Here is a 25,102-nt window from a genome sequence, read left to right on the forward strand (position 1 = left end):
TAATTTTCCTTGCTACCATTAGGATTCAGCTCACCCTTGCTGTTCGGGGAACAGGACCCAAGTAACAGGGAGGTGAGAAGTGATGCTTTATCTTTTTATTTTTTACATAAGGCAAGATGGGGACTTATTTTTTCAACAAAGGGTAGAGACGACCGCCCTCTTCTCAAGGAGTAGCTATAATTAGTAAAGAAGGTGCATTGACACTGGTACCCAAGGGTCTGAGGGGGCCATTGCATCACAATTATGACAGTCCTACTTTCAAAAGGGGCATGGGGGCTCATTTTCCTTACTAGGATTATGGTCGTGGGCACCCTCACTGCAAAAAGGGGCAACATGCCAGAGGTCATTTTTTTATGAAAGTGACAGAGAGCCTGTTTCAAGATTGGAGTGAGGACCAGGAATCGTGGGCAAAGTCTGTCCTAAGTTTGTCTTAAGTTTGTCTTAAGACTGTCTTAAGTCTGTTTTAAGTCAAACTTAAGTCAAACTTAAGACAAAATCCTAACTTTACTACTACTAAAAGCCTTCTGTGAATACCAAAAGTAGTAGGACAGACTTAAGACAGACTAAAGACAGACTTAAGACAAAATCCTAACTTTACTACTACTAAATGCCTTCTGTGAATACCAAAAGTAGTACGTTTAGGATGTTGTCTTAAATTAGTTCTGTGAATCTGGCCCATGGATTACAGCACAACCGTCACATGGTCTGCAACACTGCCAGTCCACTTTTCAATTTTGACTGTATCAGCCTGTTGCTCTTTGTGGCTGGGCAACCTGCATGAGTTTGGAGGTTCACTGCCAGTGTGAGTGGGTCACATGACATCAGGATCCATTTTTGTTTTCAAGTTGCAGTGGATGTGAATGTGAGTTTAGGAATCCAAGAATGGTGGAAAATATTAGCAATTTAGTTTCAATACATTTTTAAATGAGGTATGTTTTTAGATTCTTTTTAAATATCATGAGTGTACCACAAAGGGTATTTAGGAGTCTAAAAGAAGTGAAATCTAATCACAAACCAACATTGATTATGGTGGACTCTCTGAGCAGATATTTTGTTAAATCTGCCTTGTACACCCTTTTTTAGAGTTAGGAAGCTGAGAGAAACTATTAAAAAACATTTGCTACTCAGTTTTACCTAATTTTATATTATCACTAGTCACTTCTTTTGCACTGCTTTTTGCTACTGTGTTCGCCTAACAGATAATATCTGTAGGGTCTCTTTATTTTCATAATCGTCCATTGTGTTTGGTGTGATTGTGAAGGCACACACTCCTGGGTAAGGAGAACCCAAATGATGTGATAGTGGCGGCACAGTTAGACAACTGATGGGAAAATTTCCACCTAGAATATGTGCCTCACGTGAATGTGTTGTCATCTTGTCACGTGATGCAATTGATGAATGTAGTTTCCACCTGTCTCTTATTTTTTCATGTCAATGTTGGTTTGTGATTAGATTTCACTTCTTTTAGACTCCTAGATACCCTTTGTGGTACACTCATGATCTTGATAGGGGCATGTATCTAGTCTGAGTCGGTAAACCAGCCCTTTGACCCCCCTAAGTAGTTTGTTGTATAGATCTTTTTAAATATCGCCAGTGAAGGACTTAGGCACACTGCAACCACTGTAATATTCTGGTTCAAGGTTTTAGATTTTTTTTAAATTTAGGGTTCCTACGAGAGCTCCTCAAACTTCTAGATACCTTTATGAAGATGTGACGCAGTGCAACGCAATCCTTTCATATATCGGCCCCTAATCTTGCCTGCCACATAACAGGTCCAAGCACAGGCAAAGCCTTACGAGCAGGGCAGACTACTTCAAAACAGGTCCTATCCTCTGAGAATGAATTTTATGAGTGCAGAGGTGGCCATGGAGTGGGCGATAGAAGAGCTTTGCCACTACGCCGTTAACGATACTACAGCATGTGTGAGTGCAAGGGATTGCCGGGGGACCTTTAGTGAGAATTAAGGCCTGGTTAGGGGCACACTTCACCATGAATCAACTGTTTCAACAAACCACGAGCCCACAGGGTAGCCTTCAATCCCTCCCCTTATATATGCCACCCCCAAGAACATGAACCTACCGGAGTAGTGATGGTTTCTGGAGTCTGTAGGGTATAAGAAGGAGAAGATAAGTGAGTTGCTTAAACTTTTGGTTGGTTAACAGTTCATAACACATTTCAACTTCTTAAACTTCTGCCACAATTTAACACACATTTAAGAAAACTGGATAGGCACGGAGTGTCTAGAGGTGTTTACATGTGTGTAGTTACCAGCAACTTTCTGAAGCAGTCTCTACATCACGGATGGTGTAAAGTCTACAGAAAGCGGTTGTTAGAAGTAGATCCAAATATATCTAAAAAACTGAACAGCATGAGTTTAATTGAAGAACAGTTATACTGCATTATTTAGTTGCTGGGTACCTTTCCATATCCCTTGTAAGGTCTAAAGCACATTCTGGGTGGTCTGATTGCATTGTTTATATAGCGCTTCATGTCCCTGGTGAAGTTGCACAGCACTTTGGGTGGGTTTAATGATGGGTTCCTGGGTGTCCTTCATAGGGTATTGCTGAGAAGCTGTTCTTTGTAGTTTGTCCCTTCTGGGCGACATTGGGTGAGGTCTATCAGGGGTGATTGGCATCTAAAGGATAAAGTGGGCGTTGTGATGGCTATGTCCATGGAAAGAAGGTCCAGGCATGGATATTGAGTTACCAGGGCAATACAGGTGAACTCAGTTTGAGGGTGGTCCTCCTTCACCTAACGATGTACCAATTGTAGGTAAGATAAATGGGGAGTGACATGTGGTAGCATGCAGTAGGGGTGGTTAAAGCCATGGGGCCAATATTTCACTGGCTGAGGACAAAACATCTCAGATTCAAATTGCTACACCTGAAAGTAGGCCCAGCGCAAGAGTCAATGAGTGAAAGCACTTAGCAATAAGGTATGCCAAGGAGGTAGAGACGGGTTCATAACTGTTAGCCACACAATCATGCGGTGGGAGCTATAAAAAAAAAATCAGGAAAATGCTCTTTTACGTGTTTGGGACTTTTTTTAAATTATGAATGCTTTTAGCTTGGACTATACCGAAATGTTTTGTAGCTTATAACTTTTTTTATATGTATATGGACGTGGGAAATCTGGACAGAACCAAGTGTGTAACAGACATTTTTTAACCACCAGAAAAAATATTTGAGCAGCTTACCGTCAATGGTTCTGAAAGACAAATACAGAGAAAAAAGCATTAGTGCATCCTTCTCAAATGTAGAACAACTACAGACAACAAATAGGCCATTCTACGAACTAGCAAACTGCGTGTGATGCAAAGTACAAAGTGCTGCGCCCTCTTTCTCCTCTGTGTGTCTGCTCACTTCCAACCCCTAACTATGATGTTTTTCAAAAGACAAATGTGGGTGGGATGAGAAGGCGAATAGTAGGTTTTTCACTTGAAAAGAGTAAGGCTTAATCCTAAAAGATGACAGCCTGCTGCACAGCGTGAAACCAAACGCCAGCGCCTGGAGGCACTAAATTGCATTAAATGCAGTTAATCCCTGCATCTATTCATCCACCCAGCCATCAATCCGCCCATAGCATATATCGATAATTCATGCACTTACCTGTCTCTCCCTATATCTACCCTCCATCCATACTCTCGTCCGTCCACCCATCAATGCATCCATTTGTCAGTTCATCTAAATATTCGCCAGTCCTTCTGTTCATTAATCCGTCAATATATCCCCTATCGATTTATTCATTAGTCCATAAATCCCCCTGCCAATCCGCCCGTTCATACGTCAATCCATCCATCACTTGTCCGCTTATCAATGAAGATAAATAAATAAACAAATAAGAAAGAAAGAAAAAGGGTGTGAGTAGGAAAGGTGAGGATGTGAAATAGGACTAGTACTAGGAAAGCTGCAGAGGCCGAGCTAGATAGTTTTTGCAATAACAATTGGTTCCCCTGGTTCCTTCCAAAGTTAGTATTCTGTAGAACCTTTCCATTAGATGTCACGTGCTTCTTATGCATGGCTATGCCAGGGCACTTTGCACAAAAGGCACCCAGTCCTACTAATTGCAGCTGGCACAGGGTCTCTACACAGAGGCCTCAAAAGTCAAAACACGGGTCGCCAACCCAAGGCCGCGCCTTGCAATGGACACTGTGGTTAGTACAGAGGTTCCACAGGTCAGCTACAGGATGCTTCCACCAGCACTCCTAGCACAGTTCATCGGTCACAGCAAAGTTATCTGTGTACTACCAACTTCTTCAATGGAAGAAGTTCTGAGAGTCTGTGGCCCACTCCCTGCTTTCTGATGCTCTAACTCCTTCCAGTGCACGGGAGAGGTTCTGGCCACAGAGGAGGTCTACACAGCATGAAGGAAAATCACAGCCGCCCACGGCACACAAAAAAAAGGTGCTTCCTCTTCAACCAGATGGGGTGGGTTTAAGGTCAACTGAAACCAAAAATGTCTTCCCTTGGATCTGTTGTGTTACTGGGCGCCGTGAGCAGAATTTGATGCACGGGATCACATTGCTCATGGTTACCCCTCAGGTTACATTTGAGGGTACACGGTGGAGTGAAGTACATCAGAGCTATAGTTGCACACGCTACAATTGCAAGCCCTCAGGACGCCCCCTCCCTCCCCCCATGCAGGAGTCCAGTGACTGCTCAGGTGTCGTCTTCACAAATGATGGGATCCGACTAGGACAGAGGCTGGAAGTTCGCAAGTATAATGTAAACCAGGTGACCATTTTGTTAACATGTTCAGGTATTTCATTTCATCCTTCATCTGGACTACTTTATTTCTACTCTTTTTCTATTCTCGTGAGGAAAAGAGACTCCCACAGTGGGGTTGACCACCTGAAAGGAAGGCAGAACGCCCCTCGACATCAGATGCAATCTGTTGTACAGACCGCTGCCCCTCTTCAGCCTCATGGGGTGCTGTGTCCCCTCAATCCCTGATTCCCCCAGCGGTGCTTACCCCTCTACTCAGAAACCTCCACACGAGGGTGTGTGGCACACACTACTGTTTCAGGGACGGCCTTAGGCATGTGCAAGCTGTGCACCTGCACAGGGCCACCAAACCCCAGGGGCCACCATGCCAATATATATCCTTATATAATAATCCTCTGAGGATGGATACATATTTGGGTGGCGGCCCCTTGCAGGGATTTGGCGGCCTCTGGCTCTGTTCCGCTTCCAAACACCCTGACCCCCCCTCTTCACTGGCCTCCACGCCTGCATTCCGCTGGGGGCCCCCTACCTGTTCCTCTGGGGGCCCTCTACCTACGCTCCTTGCCCAGGGCCGCCATGAGCCAAGAGACGCCCCTGACTTTTGGGTTGTGGTTGCATCACAGAGCGCATTGTGCAACCTTCTGAAGATGACCACCTCGCAAGAGAAGAGGACACATGACCAGCCTTTAGCAAAGAAACTGCTCAGACCTTCTCTCTGGTGCCTTTCGACGTTGCCTGCGCACACACAGGCCTTCATCAGGGGTAAACTAATAATCCAATATCTACAGAAACAGATCTGTACAAACAACGGAATAAAAAAACCTTATGTCCAGCCGCTGCAGGTAAGAGTGGTGGGGCCAGGCGAGGGGGGATTCCGAGAGACAACCATGAGGGAAAATTAAATAAATAATACATTTTCCCTCGTAGTCGTCTCTCGTAATCACCCCTCACCGCCCGCCGCTCTTACCTACAGTGACCGCGGCTGCTTATGTCATTGCATGTTTCTGGGATACTTTGTAAAATGTCCCATTAAGAAACCTCTAACATAGAATATTTTGGCCGCAAACTAAGAAATAAGTGAAAAGATAGCAGTTTCCATGCTGTCTGTCTCGACAATGAGATTCACTCACGCCAATCTTGTGTGCTTCTTTTCATTCCCAACAAAAATGGGGCAAATTCAATAGCCGGGTGCTGGCTTTTGTGTGTGGTATCCCCTCCAAAGCAGGCCGACTAGCTGTCAGTTTTCCTCCCTGCTCCTGAAATCCCTACTTCTCTAGTGCCCTCTTCAGCTCACCGAGCCTCCTTTGGGGCACTAAAAAGTACTTGCCAAATTCGTACTCTAGAAAACAGTGCTTTTCTGGTGTACTTACCACACTCGTACTCTTGACTGAAGGGCTTTTCTGGTGCATTTACCACACTCGTACTCTGGATGGGATGTCCTTTCTGTTGTGCTTACCACACTCGTATCAGGACTGAAGGTCCTTTCTGGTGCAGTTACCACACTTGTACTCTGACTGAAGGTCCTTTCTGGTGCGCTCACCACACTCGTACTCTGACTGAAGGTCCTTTCTAGTGTGCTTACCACTCTCGTACTCTGGACTATAGGTCCTTTCTGGTGCGCTTACCACACCTGTACTCTGGACTGAAGGATGTTTCTGGTGCGCGTACAACACACATACTCTGGACTGAAGGTCCTTTCTGGTACGCTTACCACACTCGTACTCTGGACTGAAGGACCTTTCTGGTGGGCTTACCACACTTGTACTCTAGACTGAAGGTCCTTTTTGATGCGCTTACCACACTCGCACTCTGACTAAAGGTCCTTTCTGGTGCGCTTACCACACTCGTACTCTGGACTGAAGGTCCTTTCTGGTGGGCTTACCACACTCGTACTCTGGACTGAAGGTCCTTTCTGGTGTGCTTACCACACCTGTACTCTGAACTGAAGGTCCTTTCTGGTGCGCTTACCACACTCGTACTCTGGACTCAAGGGCAGTTCTGGTGCACTTATTTCACTCGTATTCTGGACTGAAGGTCCTTTCTGGTACACTTACCACACTAGTACTCTGGACTGAAGGTCCTTTCTGGTGCGCTTACCACACTTGTACTCTGGACACTAGTGCCTTTGTGGTGCGCTTACTACACTCATCTTCTGGACTGAAGGTCCTTTCTGGTACCCTTATCTCACTCGTACTCTGGACTTAAGGGTATTTCTGGTGCAGTTACCACACTCGCACTCTGGACTTAAGGTCCATTCTGGTGCATGTATCACACAATGGTACTTTGGACTTAAGGCATTTCTGGTGCACTTACCACACTCGTACGGTCGCATGAAGGTCCTTTCTGGTGCACTTACCACACTCGTACTCTGGACTGAAGGTCATTTCTGGTGTGCCTACCACAGTCGTACTCTTGACTAAAGGGCATTTCTGGTGCACTTACCACACTCATACAGTGGCCTAAAGGTCCTTTCTGGTACACTTACCACACTCGTACTCTGGACTGAAGGTCCTTTCTGGCGCACTTATCCCACTCATACTCTGGACTGAAGGTCCTTTCTGGAGCACTTACCACACTTGTACTCTGGACTGAAGGTCTTTTCTGGTGCACGTACCACACTAGTACTCTGGACTGAAGGTCCTTTCTGGTGCACTTACCACACTTGTACTCTGAACACTAGTGCCTTTCTGGTGCGCTTACTACACTCGTATTCTGGACTGAAGGTCCTTTCTGGTACACTTATCTCACTCATACTCTGGACTGAAGGGTATTTTTGGTGCAGTTACCACACTCGCACTCTGAACTTAAGGTCCATTCTGGTGCATGTATCACACAATGGTACTCTGGACTTAAGGGCATTTCTGGTGCACTTACCACACTCGGACGGTGGCCTAAATGTCCTTTCTGGTGCACTTACCACACTCGGACTGTGGACTGAAGGTCATTTCTGGTGTGCCTACCACAGTCGTACTCTTGACTGAAGGGCATTTCTGGTGGACTTACCACACTCGTACGGTGGCCTGAAGGTCCTTTCTGGTGCACTTATCACGCTCGTACTCTGGACTGAAGGTCCTTTCTGGTGCACTTACCACACTCGTACTCTGGACTGAAGGTCTTTTCTGGTGCACGTACCACACTCGTACTCTGGACTGAAGGTCCTTTCTGGTGCACTTACCACACTCGTACTCTGGACTGAAGGTCCTTTCTGGTGCACTTACCACACTCGTACTCTGGACTGATGGTCTTTTCTGGTGCACGTACCACACTCGTACTCTGGACTGAAGGTCCTTTCTGGTGCACTTACCACACTCGTACTCTAGACTGAAGGTCCTTTCTGGTGCACTTACCACACTCGTACTCTGGACTGAAGGTCATTTCTGGTGTGCCTACCACAGTCGTACTCTTGACTGAAGGGCATTTCTGGTGCACTTACCACACTCGTATGGTGGCCTGAAGGTCCTTTCTGGTGCACTTATCACGCTCGTATTCTGGACTGAAGGTCCTTTCTGGTGCACTTACCACACTCGTACTCTGGACTGAAGGTCTTTTCTGGTGCACGTACCACACTCATACTCTGGACTGAAGGTCATTTCTGGTGTGCCTACCACAGTCGTACTCTTGACTGAAGGGCATTTCTGGTGCACTTACCACACTCGTACTCTGGACTGAAGGTCATTTCTGGTGCACTTATCACGCTAGTACTCTGGACTGAAGGTCCTTTCTGGTGCACTTATCACGCTAGTACTCTGGACTGAAGGTCCTTTCTGGGACACTTATCACGCTAGTACACTGGACTGAAGGTCCTTTCTGGGGCACTTACCGCAGTCGTACACCGGACAGCAGGGATTGTCTGATCTGGTGATTTGCCTGAGGACAAACCCTTGGTGGCACTGTGGAGGATCAGGACATTTCGGACAAACTGTGAATGAAACATGAGACATAAATACGTCAGTCAGTGCAGTGTAACCCGAGACCTGCCCCCTTTGACCACCCTCACACAGAGCAGAAGGTGGGAGTGCCAATCAGTGCAGCTGCGGGGCCGTGGCTGTGTGTGCCAGGACCATTTCTCACGATGAGCCACTTTGAAAGAACACAGGGAGGATTATAGTATCGAGGCTGCCCTCTGTTTAGCATGAAAGGGCCCCAGTTATTCCCCCCTCATCTTCTAACGCAAGGAATTGGCTTGGTTTCAGCTCTGCTGGGGGCTGTCAGCTCAAGGACTATAGTGAGCAGGTTGAATTCTCTAGCGTGGTTCGCAGGTACACAAATGTCCATACATGAAAAATTCTCTGTTTGTGTTTTTAATTGTTTTTTTCTAAGTTATGTAATTTTTTGTGTAGGGCTCGTGCAGTATGTAATAATGTTTTTAATCCTTTCCTAACACTCTGCTTCCAGGTGAAGTGACAGGGTTGTGAAAAGTGAGGTGGGCAGAGTTGTGGGACTGGGTGGGGGCACAGTCCTCAAGGGAATAACCTTGATCTGTCCACCTCGGCCGGCCAGCAGGTGGTGCAGAGTCCTGTGTGGTGGGTGTTATACCTGCTGCTCAGCCAGTATGAGTGTGCTGTGTGGAATGTTGGTGCACGATGATGCACTGGAATGTTGGGTGCCTGTGAGTGTCAGTTGGAGTTTGGGCCGAGAAGCAGGGAGGCTGCTCCTAGTGGGGCTCATTACTATAGCTCATCATTGAAGCTTATTATTGGAACTTATAACTTACCCTGAACCTAGACAATAAACCATCTTAAAGAACCTACGCCTCATCTTCAAGACCATTCCTTGTATTATAACATACGCAAGGGATTCTGCTGCAGTACCCCTCTAATGATTCAGAGAAGGGGGTGGTGATGAACAGAGTGCCTGAATTAAGCAGACCACTCTTACCCAGCTTGTTTCCTTCCCAGTATAAGAATTGGCTTGGTAGTTTGGTTTGCCCTGTTCCCATCATGCACTGGGCCAGGGACAGACTAATTTGCATATAGCCAGGTTCTGAGCTGGGATGGGGCAGTGAGCTAAATAACGGTGATGGATCAAGCCCTGATCTTTGGACTGGGTAAGAGTGGTCTGCTTAATTCAGACACTCTGTTCATCACCACCCCCTTTTCTGAATCATTTTGTCCACCATAAGCGTGGAAGGGTATACTCAGACATGAGTCCCTTGCTCACTGCTCCATCAGGATTCAAGCAAGCTGGGCCGACGACGCCTGAAATGGCAGAAACCGGTCCCCGGAAGCTTGTCTCCTTTCTGGTGAAGAATTGGCTTGGTAGTTTGGTCTGCCCTGTTCCCATGATGCACTGGGCCAGGGACAGACTAATTTGCATATAGCCAGGTTCTGAGCTGGGATGGGGCAGTGAGCTAAATAACGGTGATGGATCAAGCCCTGATCTTTGGACTGGGTAAGAGTGGTCTGCTTAATTCAGACACTCTGTTCATCACCACCCCCTTTTCTGAATCATTTTGTCCACCATAAGCGTGGAAGGGTATACTCAGACATGAGTCCCTTGCTCACTGCTCCATCAGGATTCAAGCAAGCCGGGCCGACGACGCCTGAAATGGCAGAAACCGGTCCCCGGAAGCTTGTCTCCTTTCTGGTGAAGAATTGGCTTGGTAGTTTGGTCTGCCCTGTTCCCATGATGCACTGGGCCAGGGACAGACTAATTTGCATATAGCCAGGTTCTGAGCTGGGATGGGGCAGTGAGCTAAATAACGGTGATGGATCAAGCCCTGATCTTTGGACTGGGTAAGAGTGGTCTGCTTAATTCAGACACTCTGTTCATCACCACCCCCTTTTCTGAATCATTTTGTCCACCATAAGCGTGGAAGGGTATACTCAGACATGAGTCCCTTGCTCACTGCTCCATCAGGATTCAAGCAACCCGGGCCGACGACGCCTGAAATGGCAGAAACCGGTCCCCGTAAGCTTGTCTCCTTTCTGGTGAAGAATTGGCTTGGTAGTTTGGTCTGCCCTGTTCCCATGATGCACTGGGCCAGGGACAGACTAATTTGCGTATAGCCAGGTTCTGAGCTGGGATGGGGCAGTGAGCTAAATAACGGTGATGGATCAAGCCCTGATCTTTGGACTGGGTAAGAGTGGTCTGCTTAATTCAGACACTCTGTTCATCACCATCCCCTTTTCTGAATCATTTTGTCCACCATAAGCGTGGAAGGGTATACTCAGACATGAGTCCCTTGCTCACTGCTCCATCAGGATTCAAGCAAGCCGGGCCGACGACGCCTGAAATGGCAGAAACCGGTCCCCGGAAGCTTGTCTCCTTTCTGGTGAAGAATTGGCTTGGTAGTTTGGTCTGCCCTGTTTCCATGATGCACTGGGCCAGGGACAGACTAATTTGCATATAGCCAGGTTCTGAGCTGGGATGGGGCAGTGAGCTAAATAACGGTGATGGATCAAGCCCTGATCTTTGGACTGGGTAAGAGTGGTCTGCTTAATTCAGACACTCTGTTCATCACCACCCCCTTTTCTGAATCATTTTGTCCACCATAAGCGTGGAAGGGTATACTCAGACATGAGTCCCTTGCTCACTGCTCCATCGGATTCAAGCAAGCCGGGCCGACGACGCCTGAAATGGCAGAAACCGGTCCCCGGAAGCTTGTCTCCTTTCTGGTGAAGAATTGGCTTGGTAGTTTGGTCTGCCCTGTTCCCATGATGCACTGGGCCAGGGACAGACTAATTTGCATATAGCCAGGTTCTGAGCTGGGATGGGGCAGTGAGCTAAATAACGGTGATGGATCAAGCCCTGATCTTTGGACTGGGTAAGAGTGGTCTGCTTAATTCAGACACTCTGTTCATCACCACCCCCTTTTCTGAATCATTTTGTCCTCCATAAGCGTGGAAGGGTATACTCAGACATGAGTCCCTTGCTCACTGCTCCATCAGGATTCAAGCAAGCCGGGCCGTCGACGCCTGAAATGGCAGAAACCGGTCCCCGGAAGCTTGTCTCCTTTCTGGTGAAGAATTGGCTTGGTAGTTTGGTCTGCCCTGTTCCCATGATGCACTGGGCCAGGGACAGACTAATTTGCATATAGCCAGGTTCTGAGCTGGGATGGGGCAGTGAGCTAAATAACGGTGATGGATCAAGCCCTGATCTTTGGACTGGGTAAGAGTGGTCTGCTTAATTCAGACACTCTGTTCATCACCACCCCCTTTTCTGAAGCAGTACCCCTCTAGTCCCTGCGCTTCTCTTCTTCATCGTATCCTGCTTGTTCTCTGTGCCTGGTGCAGTCACTTTGCTTCTCTTCTTCTTGTTAGATCGCTGTAGTAACCACGCTATGCTGGTATGATGTAAACCAAGTAGGTTTATTCAGAAGTAAGTTAACAGGTGGTAAAAGTCTTGTAGATGGTAATCCACAGGTAACTCACAGCCCCACCAGGAGCAGCCTGCTAGCTGCTCAGCCTCTCTCACCAACTGTCACACCTCATCCAGTCACTCAGGCATTCTAGTGAAGGTCCACGCACCAACATTCCATACAGAGGACACACACACAGGCTGAGCAGCTAGAGAGAAGAAACATAGGGAATGAAACAACATGTGAGGATACTACACTCGCCTTTGCCTTTTAATACAGCTCGGCGGATCTCTGAATGTACCGAGTACCTTCATGGCTCCTGGGTGGCCCATCTCTCTCTCTCTCTCTCTCTCTCTTATAGGCCTCTCTCTGTCTCTTTGGATGTACCCTGTCGTCTCCTAGGTCAAGAGGGTCTCACCCTCTCTTTCTGTCTTTCTCTCTCTCTCTCTCTCTTTCCTGGGCCATGGGAGGCCTCTGTCTCCCAGAGACTACCCTGTTATCTTCTAGGTCATGGGGAGTCTCACTCTTTCTTTCTGTCTTCCTCTCTCTCTCTCTCTCCTACGCATTGGAGGTCTCTGTCTCTCAGGGTGTGCCCTGTTGTCTTGTAGGTCAAGGAGCATCTCACTTGGGCCACAGGAGGTCTTTGTCTCTCTGCATGTGCCCTCTTGTCTGTCTCCTAGGTAACGGGGTCTCTGTCTCTATCTCGCTCTCTATCTCTCTCTCTCTCGTCCCTCTCTCTTTCCTTGGCTACGGGAGGTCCTGTCTGTCTGTATGTGCCCTGTTCTTAGGAGAGAACAGGGCACATGCAGAGAGACAGGGACCTCCTGTAGCCAATGACAGAGATGAGGTCTCTCTCTCTTTCCCCACTCTGGCCTCTCTCAAGCTCCCTGATCCTAAACCTCTGATGCATGTCTACTACTGCTCTTGGGACTCTCCTCTCTGGATGTGCCCATCCTCTCGCCCGCCTCTCTCCAAAGGCCATCTGCTGCTGCACCTATGTGCACCCTGTCCTTTGCAGGCCCTGGCAGGCCTCTCACTCGCTGACGGTCACTACTGCTGACCTCAGCCGCTAGAGTCTTGGGCTCTCTAAGTGGTGCCCTGGACACAGCTCTTCTACTGCAGCCACAGTGCAGGCCCTCACGCCTGCATCCTCTGACCAGTGGCGTAATGCAAAGTGATGGAGCCCACCTACAAAATATGATGCCCCTAAGTGTCCCATATCTCACAGAAATTCATTGGCCTTGGGCTAGTGGGAAGTCCCTGAAGAATTGCCCCCATGGTGATGCTTTTGCTGCAGGGTCCTGTGTTACACCTCTGCCACTGATGTGTATTGATGCCCACTGCCACCACCCTCAGTGCTCTGAAGCCACTGCCGGTTTGCTCGGGGGCATAACCTAGACCCCTGTAGCCCTTACGGTACAGGAGAACCCCAAACCATTAAGTCAGACCAAGGTTAATGAATATCTGCGAGATATGGAAGACTCCGGTCCTCAAATCATGACCTGCGTGCGGCGGCATCATTTAGCGTTACGCCACTTGGTGTGCTGCGTAGATGGAGAGATGTCTGGTCTGGCTGCTAATGGGAAGTGAGGGTGGGGGCAGAAAGGAGGGCAGGGGCAGGTTTGTCACACAGCCTCATGTTTTTTGTGTGCAGATTAATGCTTTCTGAGAGCTGGAGTATTGGTTTATTGAACCAATTAGACTAAAGCACCACATCGTAATTTCCAAAGAGAAATCCCAGGGCTGGAAACTCATTGATCATCCAACATGGATATACACAGTGTGTAATTTGAGCCAGTGGTTGCAGATGGACTCTACAGGCATACATTTGTGGGTGCCAGCATTAATTTTTCCTCAACAGACTTTGATCCAGAGCAAGAGAGAGAAAAACACAAAAGACAAAAGGAAGAGAAAGATGCAAAAACAGTGACAAAGGAAGAAAGCAGAGATGAGAAGGAACCTGCAAGAGTGAGATGAGGCAGTCAGTGTCTGGTGGAGGATTACAGAGGCATGAGGTGGGATCAAGACTAAGCAGCCTTAGCACTCGGTACTCGGACCCTCAATGGCAGCTGCTTCTGGCTTTTAAGGATAACTTTGGCCCGGCACCGATTCCTTTTCAAATTAGGTTCTGATACAGTATATTATCCCCACCCCCAACCCCTCCCAAATCTTAATGTGCCCATGCCTTCTCATCATTTTCCCTGTGCTCCTGGTCCCGTGTACTCACCACATGTATGCGAGGGACAGCAGTCTCTTTCCTTATCTATTTTTGTATCGAGGATGTATCCCATGCTACAGACAGGTGGGACGGGGCAGGGCAGGCACTCTGAAAATACAGACCAGCAAAGTAAAGCAGAAACACATTCTGTTAAACACATGAGGCGTAGTACGATGCACTGTATCCCCCCTAAAATCTGAGACTGCAAGAAGTGGACTGGATGGGTCCTGAGAGCTGAGACAGCGAGAGATGGACTGGATGGGCTGAGATCAAAGGCAGCAAGAGGTGAACTGGATGGATCCTTATATCTGAGGTAGCGAGAGATGGACTGGATGAATCTTTAGATCTGAGGCAGCAAGGGATGGACTTGATGGGTCCTGAGATCTGAGACAGAGAAAGATGGACTGGATGGGCCTGAGATTTGAGGCAGTGAGAGATGGACTGGATGGATCCTTACATCTGAGGCAGCAAGGGATGGGCTGGATGGATCCTTACATCTGAGGCAGCAAGGGATGGGCTGGATGGATCCTGAGATCTGAGGCAGTGAGAGATGGCCTGGATTGGCCTTGAGATCCAAGGCTGCGAGGGTTGGACTGGATGGTCCTTGAGATCTGAGGCAGTGAGAGATGGCCTGGGTTGGCCGACATACGGCAGAACTGAGTTAAGTCAGTTAAATAAATAAAACAATTTACATTGAGCGCACTGCATCGCCGAGTTGGCAATGCAGCGCTTGCAATGTAAATTGTTTTATTTATTTATTTACTGACTTAATTTCATTCCGCTGTATGTAAATGTAGTGTATTTTGTAAAGCGCACAGCTGCCCCAACGGGGCGTCCCGGCGCTGTATAACGCTGTTGAACCCTTCCTGGCTCTCCCTGTGAGAAGCCCCTCCTGGGCACCCCCAAGGTGAAGCCAGGCATCCCAGTGTTGTAGGGGCCGTTGTGGAGATTAGGCAAGCTATTGCCCAGAGTTGCAGCGTGGGACCCATGATTAGAGTAGGCGCTGAGGCGAGAATTATCGAGTCCACGGACATTGAGCTCAAGACCCTGCCGCGTCGGGACTTGAACCCTGGTCCCAGGCCTGATCTCTGCTTCAGAGTCTGCCGCTCTAACCAGTGAGCCACACTTTTCCACTATGTATGTCACAGTCCACTACCCCCCGACCCTGTCCCTCCCCCGCCCCACCACCCCGCAGCACTCCCTCGGCGAGCCGCCACTGGAGGGGTTAGAGTCCTGAGCCAGATAGATGGAGGGGGCAGGAGGGCTGCGGCAGAGAGATGGAGGGGGGAGGAGGGCTGAGGCAGAGAGATGAGGGGGAGGAGAGCTGAGGCAGAGAGATGGAGGGGGAGGAGGGCTGAGGCAGAGAGATGGAGAGGGGGAGAGCTGAGGCGGAGAGATGGAGGGGGAGGAGAGCTGAGGCAGAGAGATGGAGGGGGAGGAGAGCTGAGGCAGAGAGATGGAGAAGGGGAGGAGGGCTGAGCCAGAGAGATGGAGGGGGAGGAGAGCTGAGGCAGAGAGATGGAGGGGAGGAGAGCTGAGGCAGAGAGATGGAGGGGGGAGGAGGGCTGAGACAGAGAGATGGAGAAGGGGAGGAGAGCTGAGGCAGAGAGATGGAGAAGGGGAGGAGAGCTGAGGCAGAGAGATGGAGGGGGAGGAGAGCTGAGGCAGAGAGATGAGGGGGAGGAGAGCTGAGGCAGAGAGATGGAGGGGGGAGGAGGGCTGAGACAGAGAGATGGAGGGGGGAGGAGGGCTGAGGCAGAGAAATGGAGGGGGAGGAGGGCTGAGGCAGAGAGATGTGGGGGAGGAGAGCTGAGCCAGAGAGATGTGGGGGAGGAGAGCTGAGGCAGAGAGATGGAGAAGGGGAGGAGAGCTGAGACAGAGAGATGGAGGGGGGGGGGAGCTGAGGCAGAGAGATGGAGTGGGGAGGAGAGCTGAGGCAGAGAGATGGAGGGGGGAGGAGAGCTGAGGCAGAGAGATGGAGGGGAGGAGAGCTGAGGCAGAGAGATGGAGGGGGAGGAGAGCTGAGGCAGAGAGATGAGGGGGAGGAGAGCTGAGGCAGAGAGATGGAGGGGAGGAGAGCTGAGGCAGAGAGATGAGGGGGAGGAGAGCTGAGGCAGAGAGATGGAGAGGGGAGGAGAGCTGAGGCAGAGAGATGGAGGGGAGGAGAGCTGAGGCAGAGAGATGGAGGGGAGGAGAGCTGAGGCAGAGAGATGGAGAAGGGGAGGAGGGCTGAGGCAGAGAGATGGAGGGGAGGAGAGCTGAGGCAGAGAGATGGAGGGGGGAGGAGAGCTGAGCCAGAGAGATGGAGGGGGGAGGAGAGCTGTGGCAGAGAGATGGAGGGGGGAGGAGAGCTGAGGCAGAGAGAGGGGGAGGAGAGCTGAGGCAGAGAGATGGAGGGGGAGGAGGGCTGAGCCAGAGAGAGGGGGAGGAGAGCTGAGGCGGAGAGATGAGGGGGAGGAGAGTTGAGGCAGAGAGATGGAGAGGGGAGGAGGGCTGAGGCGGAGAGATGAGGCAGAGAGATGGAGGGGGAGGAGGGCTGAGCCAGAGAGAGGGGGAGGAGAGCTGAGGCAGGGAGATGGAGGGGAGGAGAGCTGAGGCAGAGAGATGGAGGGGAGGAGAGCTGAGGCAGAGAGATGAGGGGGAGGAGAGCTGAGGCAGAGAGATGGAGAGGGGAGGAGAGCTGAGGCAGAGAGATGGAGGGGGGGAGGAGAGCTGCAGGGCCGGACTGGGAACCGAAATCGGCCCTGGCAAAGTGCTCAGCCGGCCCCCCCTCTACCCTGGGGGTGCGACCGCACTCTTTGCCAGGGCCGGTTTTCGGCCGATTTTGTTACAGGGCCGTTTTTGCAGCATAAACGGCCCCCTGGGGCCCAAAACCGGCCCCCACCCATGCGGCCGACCGGGGGATTGCCCAGTGCCTACAACGGCCAGTCCGGGCCTGGAGAGCTGAGGCAGAGAGATGGAGGGGGAGGAGAGCTGAGGCAGAGAGAGGGGGAGGAGAGCTGAGGCAGAGAGATGGAGGGGGAGGAGAGCTGAGGCAGAGAGAGGGGGAGGAGAGCTGAGGCAGAGAGATGGAGGGGGAGGAGGGCTGAGCCAGAGAGAGGGGGAGGAGAGCTGAGGCGGAGAGATGAGGGGGAGGAGAGTTGAGGCAGAGAGATGGAGAGGGGAGGAGAGCTAAGGCAGAGAGATGGAGAGGGGAGGAGAGCTAAGGCAGAGAGATGGAGGGGGGGAGGAGAGCTGAGGCAGAGAGATGGAGGGGGGAGGAGAGCTGAGGCAGAGAGATGGAGAAGGGGAGGAGGGCTGAGGCGAAGAGATGGAGAGGGGAGGAGAGCTGAGGCAGAGAGATGGAGGGGAGGAGGGCTGAGGCAGAGAGATGGAGGGGAGGAGGGCTGAGGCAGAGAGATGGAGAAGGGGAGGAGGGCTGAGGCGAAGAGATGGAGAGGGGAGGAGAGCTGAGGCAGAGAGATGGAGGGGAGGAGGGCTGAGGCAGAGAGATGGAGGGGAGGAGGGCTGAGGCAGAGAGATGAAGGGGGGGGAGGAGGGCTGAGACACATAGACGCTGGACGCGCTGTTAGCTGTGATGTCCCTCTTGTACACCTACATAGGCCATGCCTCATCCCTCCAGGGCTGTTGTCCTAGCGCCAAGTGTGCCCGACCACTCACCACAAGTGTATGCTTGGCAGCACGGGTCATCGCTGTGAGCTGGCCGCAGGGTTTCACCGGTCCTCTTGCAGTCTGGCTTATAGCATAAGGCCCCATCACATGTAGTCTGTGCCATGAAATACAAACCAGAAGTCAAAGGGTTACACACTGAAGAGCGGGCACACTAAGACGGGCGCTTTTAGCAAATCTCGGGCTCCCACAAGCGATTAACACGTCATTCCTCGAGTATATAGTGACGAGGAGATTACTACGGGGTAATATTTCTTCGAAACGGCTGTCCCCCCCACCCCTCCAACCCCAATGTTAACTGATCAGTGGCCTGAGCCCCCACACTAAGGGTGTGCGCGTGAAACCCATGTCACAGGCATGAACCCCTGGTAAGACAGCAGTTCAGTCTTCCTGCAGTCTGGACCTGAGACTGGCTAGTAATGTGACTGATGAATGAATGAGTGACTTAAGCATGAGTTGTTTTAGTGTGGAGGAATGATTTACCAGTGGGAGAGTTAGTGAACCAGGTTAGTGACTCCGTAGAATTATTAGAAACATTATTTTTCTAGGTCCTGGGCACAGAGAGACCGATGTGAAAAAGGCTTCTTTGAGACGGTAGCTGAGTGACAGATAAACCAGAGTGAATAACTGGCATGGGTGCAAATCCAGGACAGTGAGTGTAAAAATTCAGGAAAAAAGGTTCAAAATATATGACAAAAATTCAGGACAGAAGGTCAGAATTCAGGATAAATTTGGGACAAAAGGTACATTTTACAGACACATCAGAGGAGGTTGCACAATATTACATAAGTAAAAAGACAACCAACACAAGCACAAGTCAAAATAAGTTTATAATAGGTTGAGAGAACCTTGCACTGCATCTATTGTGTGCAGGAGTGAAACACCTGTTTGCATATTGAATGCACCTGCGTAACACGCGCCAAAATGAAACCTTCCCCCACCCCAGAGCCTGACCCCTGGTGAGGTGACTGGAGCCCATAAACAAATGCAGTTTGTCATGCCCTGGGCTCTGGCAGGAGGCGGCCCAGCAAATGCTGTCACTGGCCCATTATCATTCTGTATGTGATAACTAGGCCGACATACAGAATGATAATGGGCCAATAGCAGCCTTTTCCAGGTCGGGGAGGTGCTGCTGCAGGCCACTGATTACAGCAGGAGCAAAAGCTGGCCTCTGCAGAGAGAGTTAGAGGACTCTCAGGCTGCTTGCAGGGGTCAGCGTGCTCCAGCGTCTGAAATGACAGACAAAAGGCGTCCTGAAAGAATTCTTCATGGACAATGGACAAGAGGCCCAAATTACGGGCAGTCCGTGAAATTTATGGACGGTTGGTCAACCTAAGATAAACATGTAACTGGCTCAGCTGCAGCCCTGCAGGACTTTCAAAGGCGTTAGCCATTTCCAAGAGTCTAGGTCACCTCAGTGGAGCAGCAGGAGCCGACATGCAGTGATCATGTGTGCTGAGCTGCATGGGTATGACATGTTACTGGAATGCAGTGAATGCCTGCAATGGCTGTGGCCTCCTGGCTCTGTCGACTGTCCGGAATTTGTGCTGCAATAGCCTTTGGTGGTTCTGCAAAAGCTTCTGCACTGTGCTTTGCTGTACAGCAAAGCAGTTGCAGTGCTTAATTTGAGCTGGTGGTTTCCGGTTCTCAGCATTGGCACTTAATCATCAACACTGGCCCTTTTCATGAGCACCAGTTAAGGACACATTCATGGGCATGGGGAGATTAAGTGTTTATAATTACTATTTTAAAGCGTGAACATATCACCCTTTAAGGGTTTCAAGGCACCAGGACATAATTGCCCAGAGTCACTTGATGCTGGGCAGAGCTGCTGCCAGCGATCAAACCAGGAGTCTTGTGCTCCGGAGTCAGCCGCCCTGGCCTCTGCTCCACACCTCTGCCCAGAATCACAGGATGTTGAGCCAACACTGAGACTCGAACCTGGTTCTCAAGCACCGAAATTGGCGGCTCTGGCCATTACGCCACATCCTCGCCCCACTTTCTTGGTTAGTAGTTGGTCCTGTTTTAGGCAGTGCTAACAGGAGAAATGGGCCAGTGCAAGCTTCCTCCTGACGAGCAGCTCAGGTAAACGAAGTGGGGCGGGGCAGGGCATGGCAGGGGGGAGCCAACAGACGATGGAATAGGTATTATTTATTTAATTATACACTATTCCGTCGTCTGTCAACTTACCTCAACCTTCTCACCCACCACCGTGTTTACCTGTGGCAGCCACCGCTGGTTACATGTATTTATGAGTAATTTGATGCAAAAATCCAATCTCAGGAGCACAGGAACAACACGCAGCTGCCGGCTGCTGGTGTTCCTGTTCTGTTGCATTTTGAGCTATTTTCGTGGTGCAAAATGCATCCTTGAGGTCATTTTGGCCACAAGGGTGCATTTTGTGCTAAGAAAATAGCGCTAAAAACTGGATTACACTCCTTGTGTAATTCTGCATAAGGTCACGTAAATTTACTGTAATTTCACTACAGCAAAATACATGAGTAACGCCCACCCTAGGCGGGCAACTAGAGGCAAATTTCGGGGGGGGGGGGACCTGAAAAATATTTCGGGGGGGGGCTAATTCTTCCAACCACAGACAGAGTGTCTGTAAGAATGGGTGAACACAACAAAAGCCTCATTTACAATTATTGGTCTTTTTTAGACCTGTTAAGTACTCGGATGCGGCTGCAATTAGATGCTCGCCAACCCGCGAAGACGTGTCAGCCCGGGCTGACACACACGACGGGGGGGGGGGGCCTGAAGCCCCGTGAGCCCAATGGGTGTTGCGCGCCTGGCCCACCCCTCCTCAATAATCAGACTCTCTTTGGCAAACCCAACGAAGAACCAATGAATTTCCCTTGCCTCCTTCCCTCCTCACCTCCACATGCACAAGAACAGTGTGGAACTTACCTTCATTGGTGTGGCGGGCGTGGATGCCGGTTTCTTTGGAGAATAACGTAAAAAGAGGTTTGTTAGTTAGATAATGTGATACATAATCCTACACACTTACAATGCTAAAACTAGTTTGGTGAACAAGGCTGAGCATAGAACACACGAACATGGCTGCTGTGCAAGAAGTGACCAACTGACATAGAAACATGCAACTTATTACCTGTTGAAGCCTCATGAAAAAACGTTATCCTCAATAAAGAGTCAGTCACATGTCTGACATGTGTGACGTGTAATTGACTCTGGCCTAGTCCTAGCACTCTTTCAGATGACAGTGCCCTGGTGGGAGGTCTACCCATTTATTTATTTTAATATATCATTATTGCATGCTGCCGAGCATGAGCTTGGGCCTTTAACAACGGTTGTAGCCTCAAGCCAATTTCGGTATTGTTATTACTGTTATTGACGTTTTTCATGCACATTATTAAAGAAAATAACAACTATTTACCACCATCAAATCATTAAACTATTAAAAAATAAGCTTAATGAAGCTTAATTGTACCATTGAAGGGCAGTTGGTAAGTCAATTTTTATTGCATAAAAACACAACTAGAAGATTTTTTTTTATGACAGCCTAAGGGACAAATACAAAAGGTAAAAGTCAAGGTGGAAAGTGGAAATCATGAAATGACAGTCAAAAGGCGCCAGTTCACCCATGTAAGGGTAGTATACCAAGGGAATAACGAGTTTTAAATATCATGGTAACCATATATTGTGGCTTAAATATTAAAAACCAACATATAGTGAAGGTAAGTGCATATAGGTCTGCATACGCTTACTCTACCTAACTATGCATTTTAATATATCTTCAAGGTACATAGATACGAAGTTAAGACTAATATACTTATCTATGTGTCCCTTACCTTCATAATACATTGGCCCTTGATATTTAGCCACTTTTTTTGCACCACAATACTTTGGCACGCGATATTCTGATGTCCATCTTTGCAAGTGCCCTAAACCATGCACACCCGTACTCAAGCACACACACCCTTCTTTGAAAAAGGAGCCCGACCCACCCACATGAAAACAGTCAAAAGGATGAAAGAAACCTACCGTTGGTTCTGGCACTAAATGGAAAATGAGAAAGAAGAACGTCAGTATTTCATGACAGAAAAACATAATGATATCCAGAAAGCAAATTAGACAGACACATAATCCCAAACTGCAAGACGTTTGAATCACAGTGTCCCACAGTGTCTTAATTTTAGTGAACTTTGGGGGCATCATATTACATCTTTTTTGACCTTTGACATTTGCCAGTCAGGCTTAAGTTTTGTGATTATCCACAACTCTCCAACCCCCAGCTCTCTCTATGCCTTGCCATGTTGCTCTGTTAAATTTGAACTCCTTCGTTAAGAAATTTGTGTGAGGTCCCCTGCACAAAAAACCTGCCAAAGGCATCTTATTTTTAGATTCCTAAATAATGAGTAAATACCCCTAAAATAATTCCATCATACACCATAGTGCATCCATCCCCATGCTGCAGGGTAAGGGAGGGGTGTCCTGTGACCCACACGAGGTAAGAGTTGGCAGGGCAGGTTCAGACCAAGTGACACCATCCTTGAGTAATGTATGTGGTGTCAGGGCAGAGCGAGAGACAAATAAAAAACTTTGGTCTTAATGTCTGGATAGCCTTCCAGTACTTTGCAGTGTGTGTTCATTGCTGAAAACTGTTCCCATCTCAATTCAATTCCATGCTGTTTTACTGGCATGATTTAAGTGTTTACAAGTGCTGCAGTCTATCCTATATTCATAGGTATACATATGCAGGTGAGTTTTTAATAGTTTCTGTTCTTACATTGTCACATTTTTAATAGGTGTGATCTTGTTCTGTTTCATATTCCTGTTTGTGTCACCGTCCAGTATAGTGATCGCCAATACAATAGTTTGTTGTTAATTGCCTTGGTTTGGGATTCTTCACAGTGAGTAGACAGCATATATATATAATGTGTTACTGGGCAAAAGGGGGGCCAGGAGGACAGACAGAGATGAGGCACAGTCCCCATCTGGCTCCCTCTAGGGATGCCACTATTTCTATTTACAGGTTTGTAGCATTCTATTTACATGTTTGTAGCACAATACCTTCTTCATTGTGTTGTATCAGTGTTTTGGATTTCTACTTGGCTGCCTGTTTCCAGATACTAATAAAGTCTCTACGGTACAAAATCGGTACATTGAGAAAAATGGTATTCAATTGCTAATATGTCAACACGTGTATGGCGTGAATGAAACAAACCAATCCAAACAGAGGAAACACAAGCTCCAGTAGCACAGATGGCATGAAACAAAATGCCAGGGACCAATGGGCTGCCAACGGAATTTTTCTGCCTATAGTACTCACTTATCGCCGAAACTACTTCAGCTGTACAATGAAGCGCATGGAACGGAAATATTGTTAAAGTCCCTTAGGGAAGCATTAATCGTGGTGCTTCCTAAACCCGCCCGGGATCCCAGGGACGTTCAGTCGTACAGGCCTCTATCCTCACTAAACCGAGACTATAAAATACCAGGGAAAGTTCTTGCGAAAAGGCCCTCTACAGTTGGTAGGGCTCCTGGTCCATTTGGACCAGAACAAATTCATCCCTTATAGAAACATGTTCTTATAAATTAGGCGCCTGCTCATCCTCATGAGTGACAAAGCAATCACCAATTCGGATCAGTTGGCAGTGTCTCTTGATATGGAATTGGCATTGAATATGCTGGCACGGCCTTACCTCCGAACAGTACACAGAAAATGGGTGTGGGCTCCTTGCTTCTGGGATGGGTCCGGATTCTCTACAATCAACCATTGGACAGAGTTAAGATGGGCAGGACCATATCTGAGCCCTTCAAAATAGACAGGGGCACTCGCCTAGGCTGTCCGCTGTCCCCACTGCTATATGCAATAGCCATGAAACCGTTAGCGGGCTTGCTTCATGCAAAGGCAGCCGAGTGGGGGATAGGCACTGCCACCACTTGAGGAAATGCTGGACACCTTTTGAAAGTTCTCGGGCCTTAAAATTAACCAGGACACGTCCTGTCATTTCCCCCTGAGATTTATAATAGTTGCCCAGCAGTCAGAGACTCCCTTAACCAGATTTATCTGGAGGGTTGACACTTTCAAGTATTTAGACGCACAGATATAACATAAAAGACCGGACCTCATTGAGGGTAACCTGGGCAAGGCCCTATGATCGATCCAGATCCATGCCATTTTAGAACTCCCTTCCGCTCTCGCTGGTAGGCTGTTTGGTGATAGGCAAAATGCTAACACTACCTAGACTATTATATTACTTTTCCGCCTTGACTGAGATCACTCACAATCTTTTTTTGGGATGCTGCATGGCCTCCTTTCTGACGTTATATGGGGACGTGGCAGGAAGAGAGTGGCACTACACAGGGTACATCATCCAATGTCTGAGAGAAGCCTAGGAGCCCCCAACTACAAGTAGTACTATGTGGCAGCACAACTGCAATGGCCAATGAAATGGCTGGGGACGGCTCAAATGCTGAATGACGGGAAGTAGCAAGACTTCTGGATCACATACCTATCCCGAAATGGATCCTACACCCCACTGGTGAGAAGCTGGCAGGCACTAAATTGATGAGTATAGCCAGGTCCTGTTGGCATAGGTACGTACATGCCGGCAAAGGCCCATGTCAATTTGTCCCTCAATTAGACTGGTGAGTGCTGCCTGAGGCCAAATGAAATAATGAGACAGCTCTGGAGGGAGGCGGGAGTGACACAGGTGGGTGGCCTGTTTTTCAAACTCAATACATTCCAAGGCATGGTTAATACAGACGTGATACTGCATGGCCAGTTCCTCAAATACAATGTACTCAAACATAATATTCACATGAACTGGGGTACCGGTCTGGCTGAGCTGCCCACCTCTTCGCTCCTAGTGGGTCGCCTGGCACAAGGCACGGGCAGGAGAGAAGTGAGGACACTGTACACTCTATTGATGGCATAATCATAAAACCCAATTCCTAGCAAAAAAACAAATGGGAGGCTGATCTAGGTTGAGTCTTTTAATCCAAGCAATGGGTCAAGATTGTGGAATATATCAGACAGGTGTCCCCGAATTTGTGATTCTGCTGCATGCAATTTAACCATGTGCGTCAAACATACCACAAGCATTGTATGTTTGGAGGAGTGCCCAAAGACTGCCATCACTGCAGGTGGATAGATGTGGTGTTTTAACACATGGTGTGTGACTGGCCGGTGTTGCGACCCACATGGATGTTGGTAATGACAAC

General features: G+C 48.9%; 1 protein-coding gene across 1 annotated transcript in view; it reads right to left on the bottom strand.

Moving 5' to 3' along the window:
* LOC144769584 (uncharacterized) overlaps positions 1-25,102 on the bottom strand; it is a 334,720-nt gene that overhangs the window by 218,898 nt on the left and 90,720 nt on the right. The window contains exons 34-35 of the mRNA XM_078653744.1: positions 21,917-21,930; positions 8,545-8,643 (exon numbers count right to left, since the gene is read on the bottom strand). Coding sequence (XP_078509870.1) covers positions 8,545-8,643; positions 21,917-21,930 — 113 coding nt within the window. The remainder of the gene's footprint in view (positions 1-8,544; positions 8,644-21,916; positions 21,931-25,102) is intronic.

Source organism: Lissotriton helveticus, chromosome 7, assembly GCF_964261635.1.
Source record: "Lissotriton helveticus chromosome 7, aLisHel1.1, whole genome shotgun sequence".
NCBI lineage: Eukaryota > Metazoa > Chordata > Amphibia > Caudata > Salamandridae > Lissotriton > Lissotriton helveticus.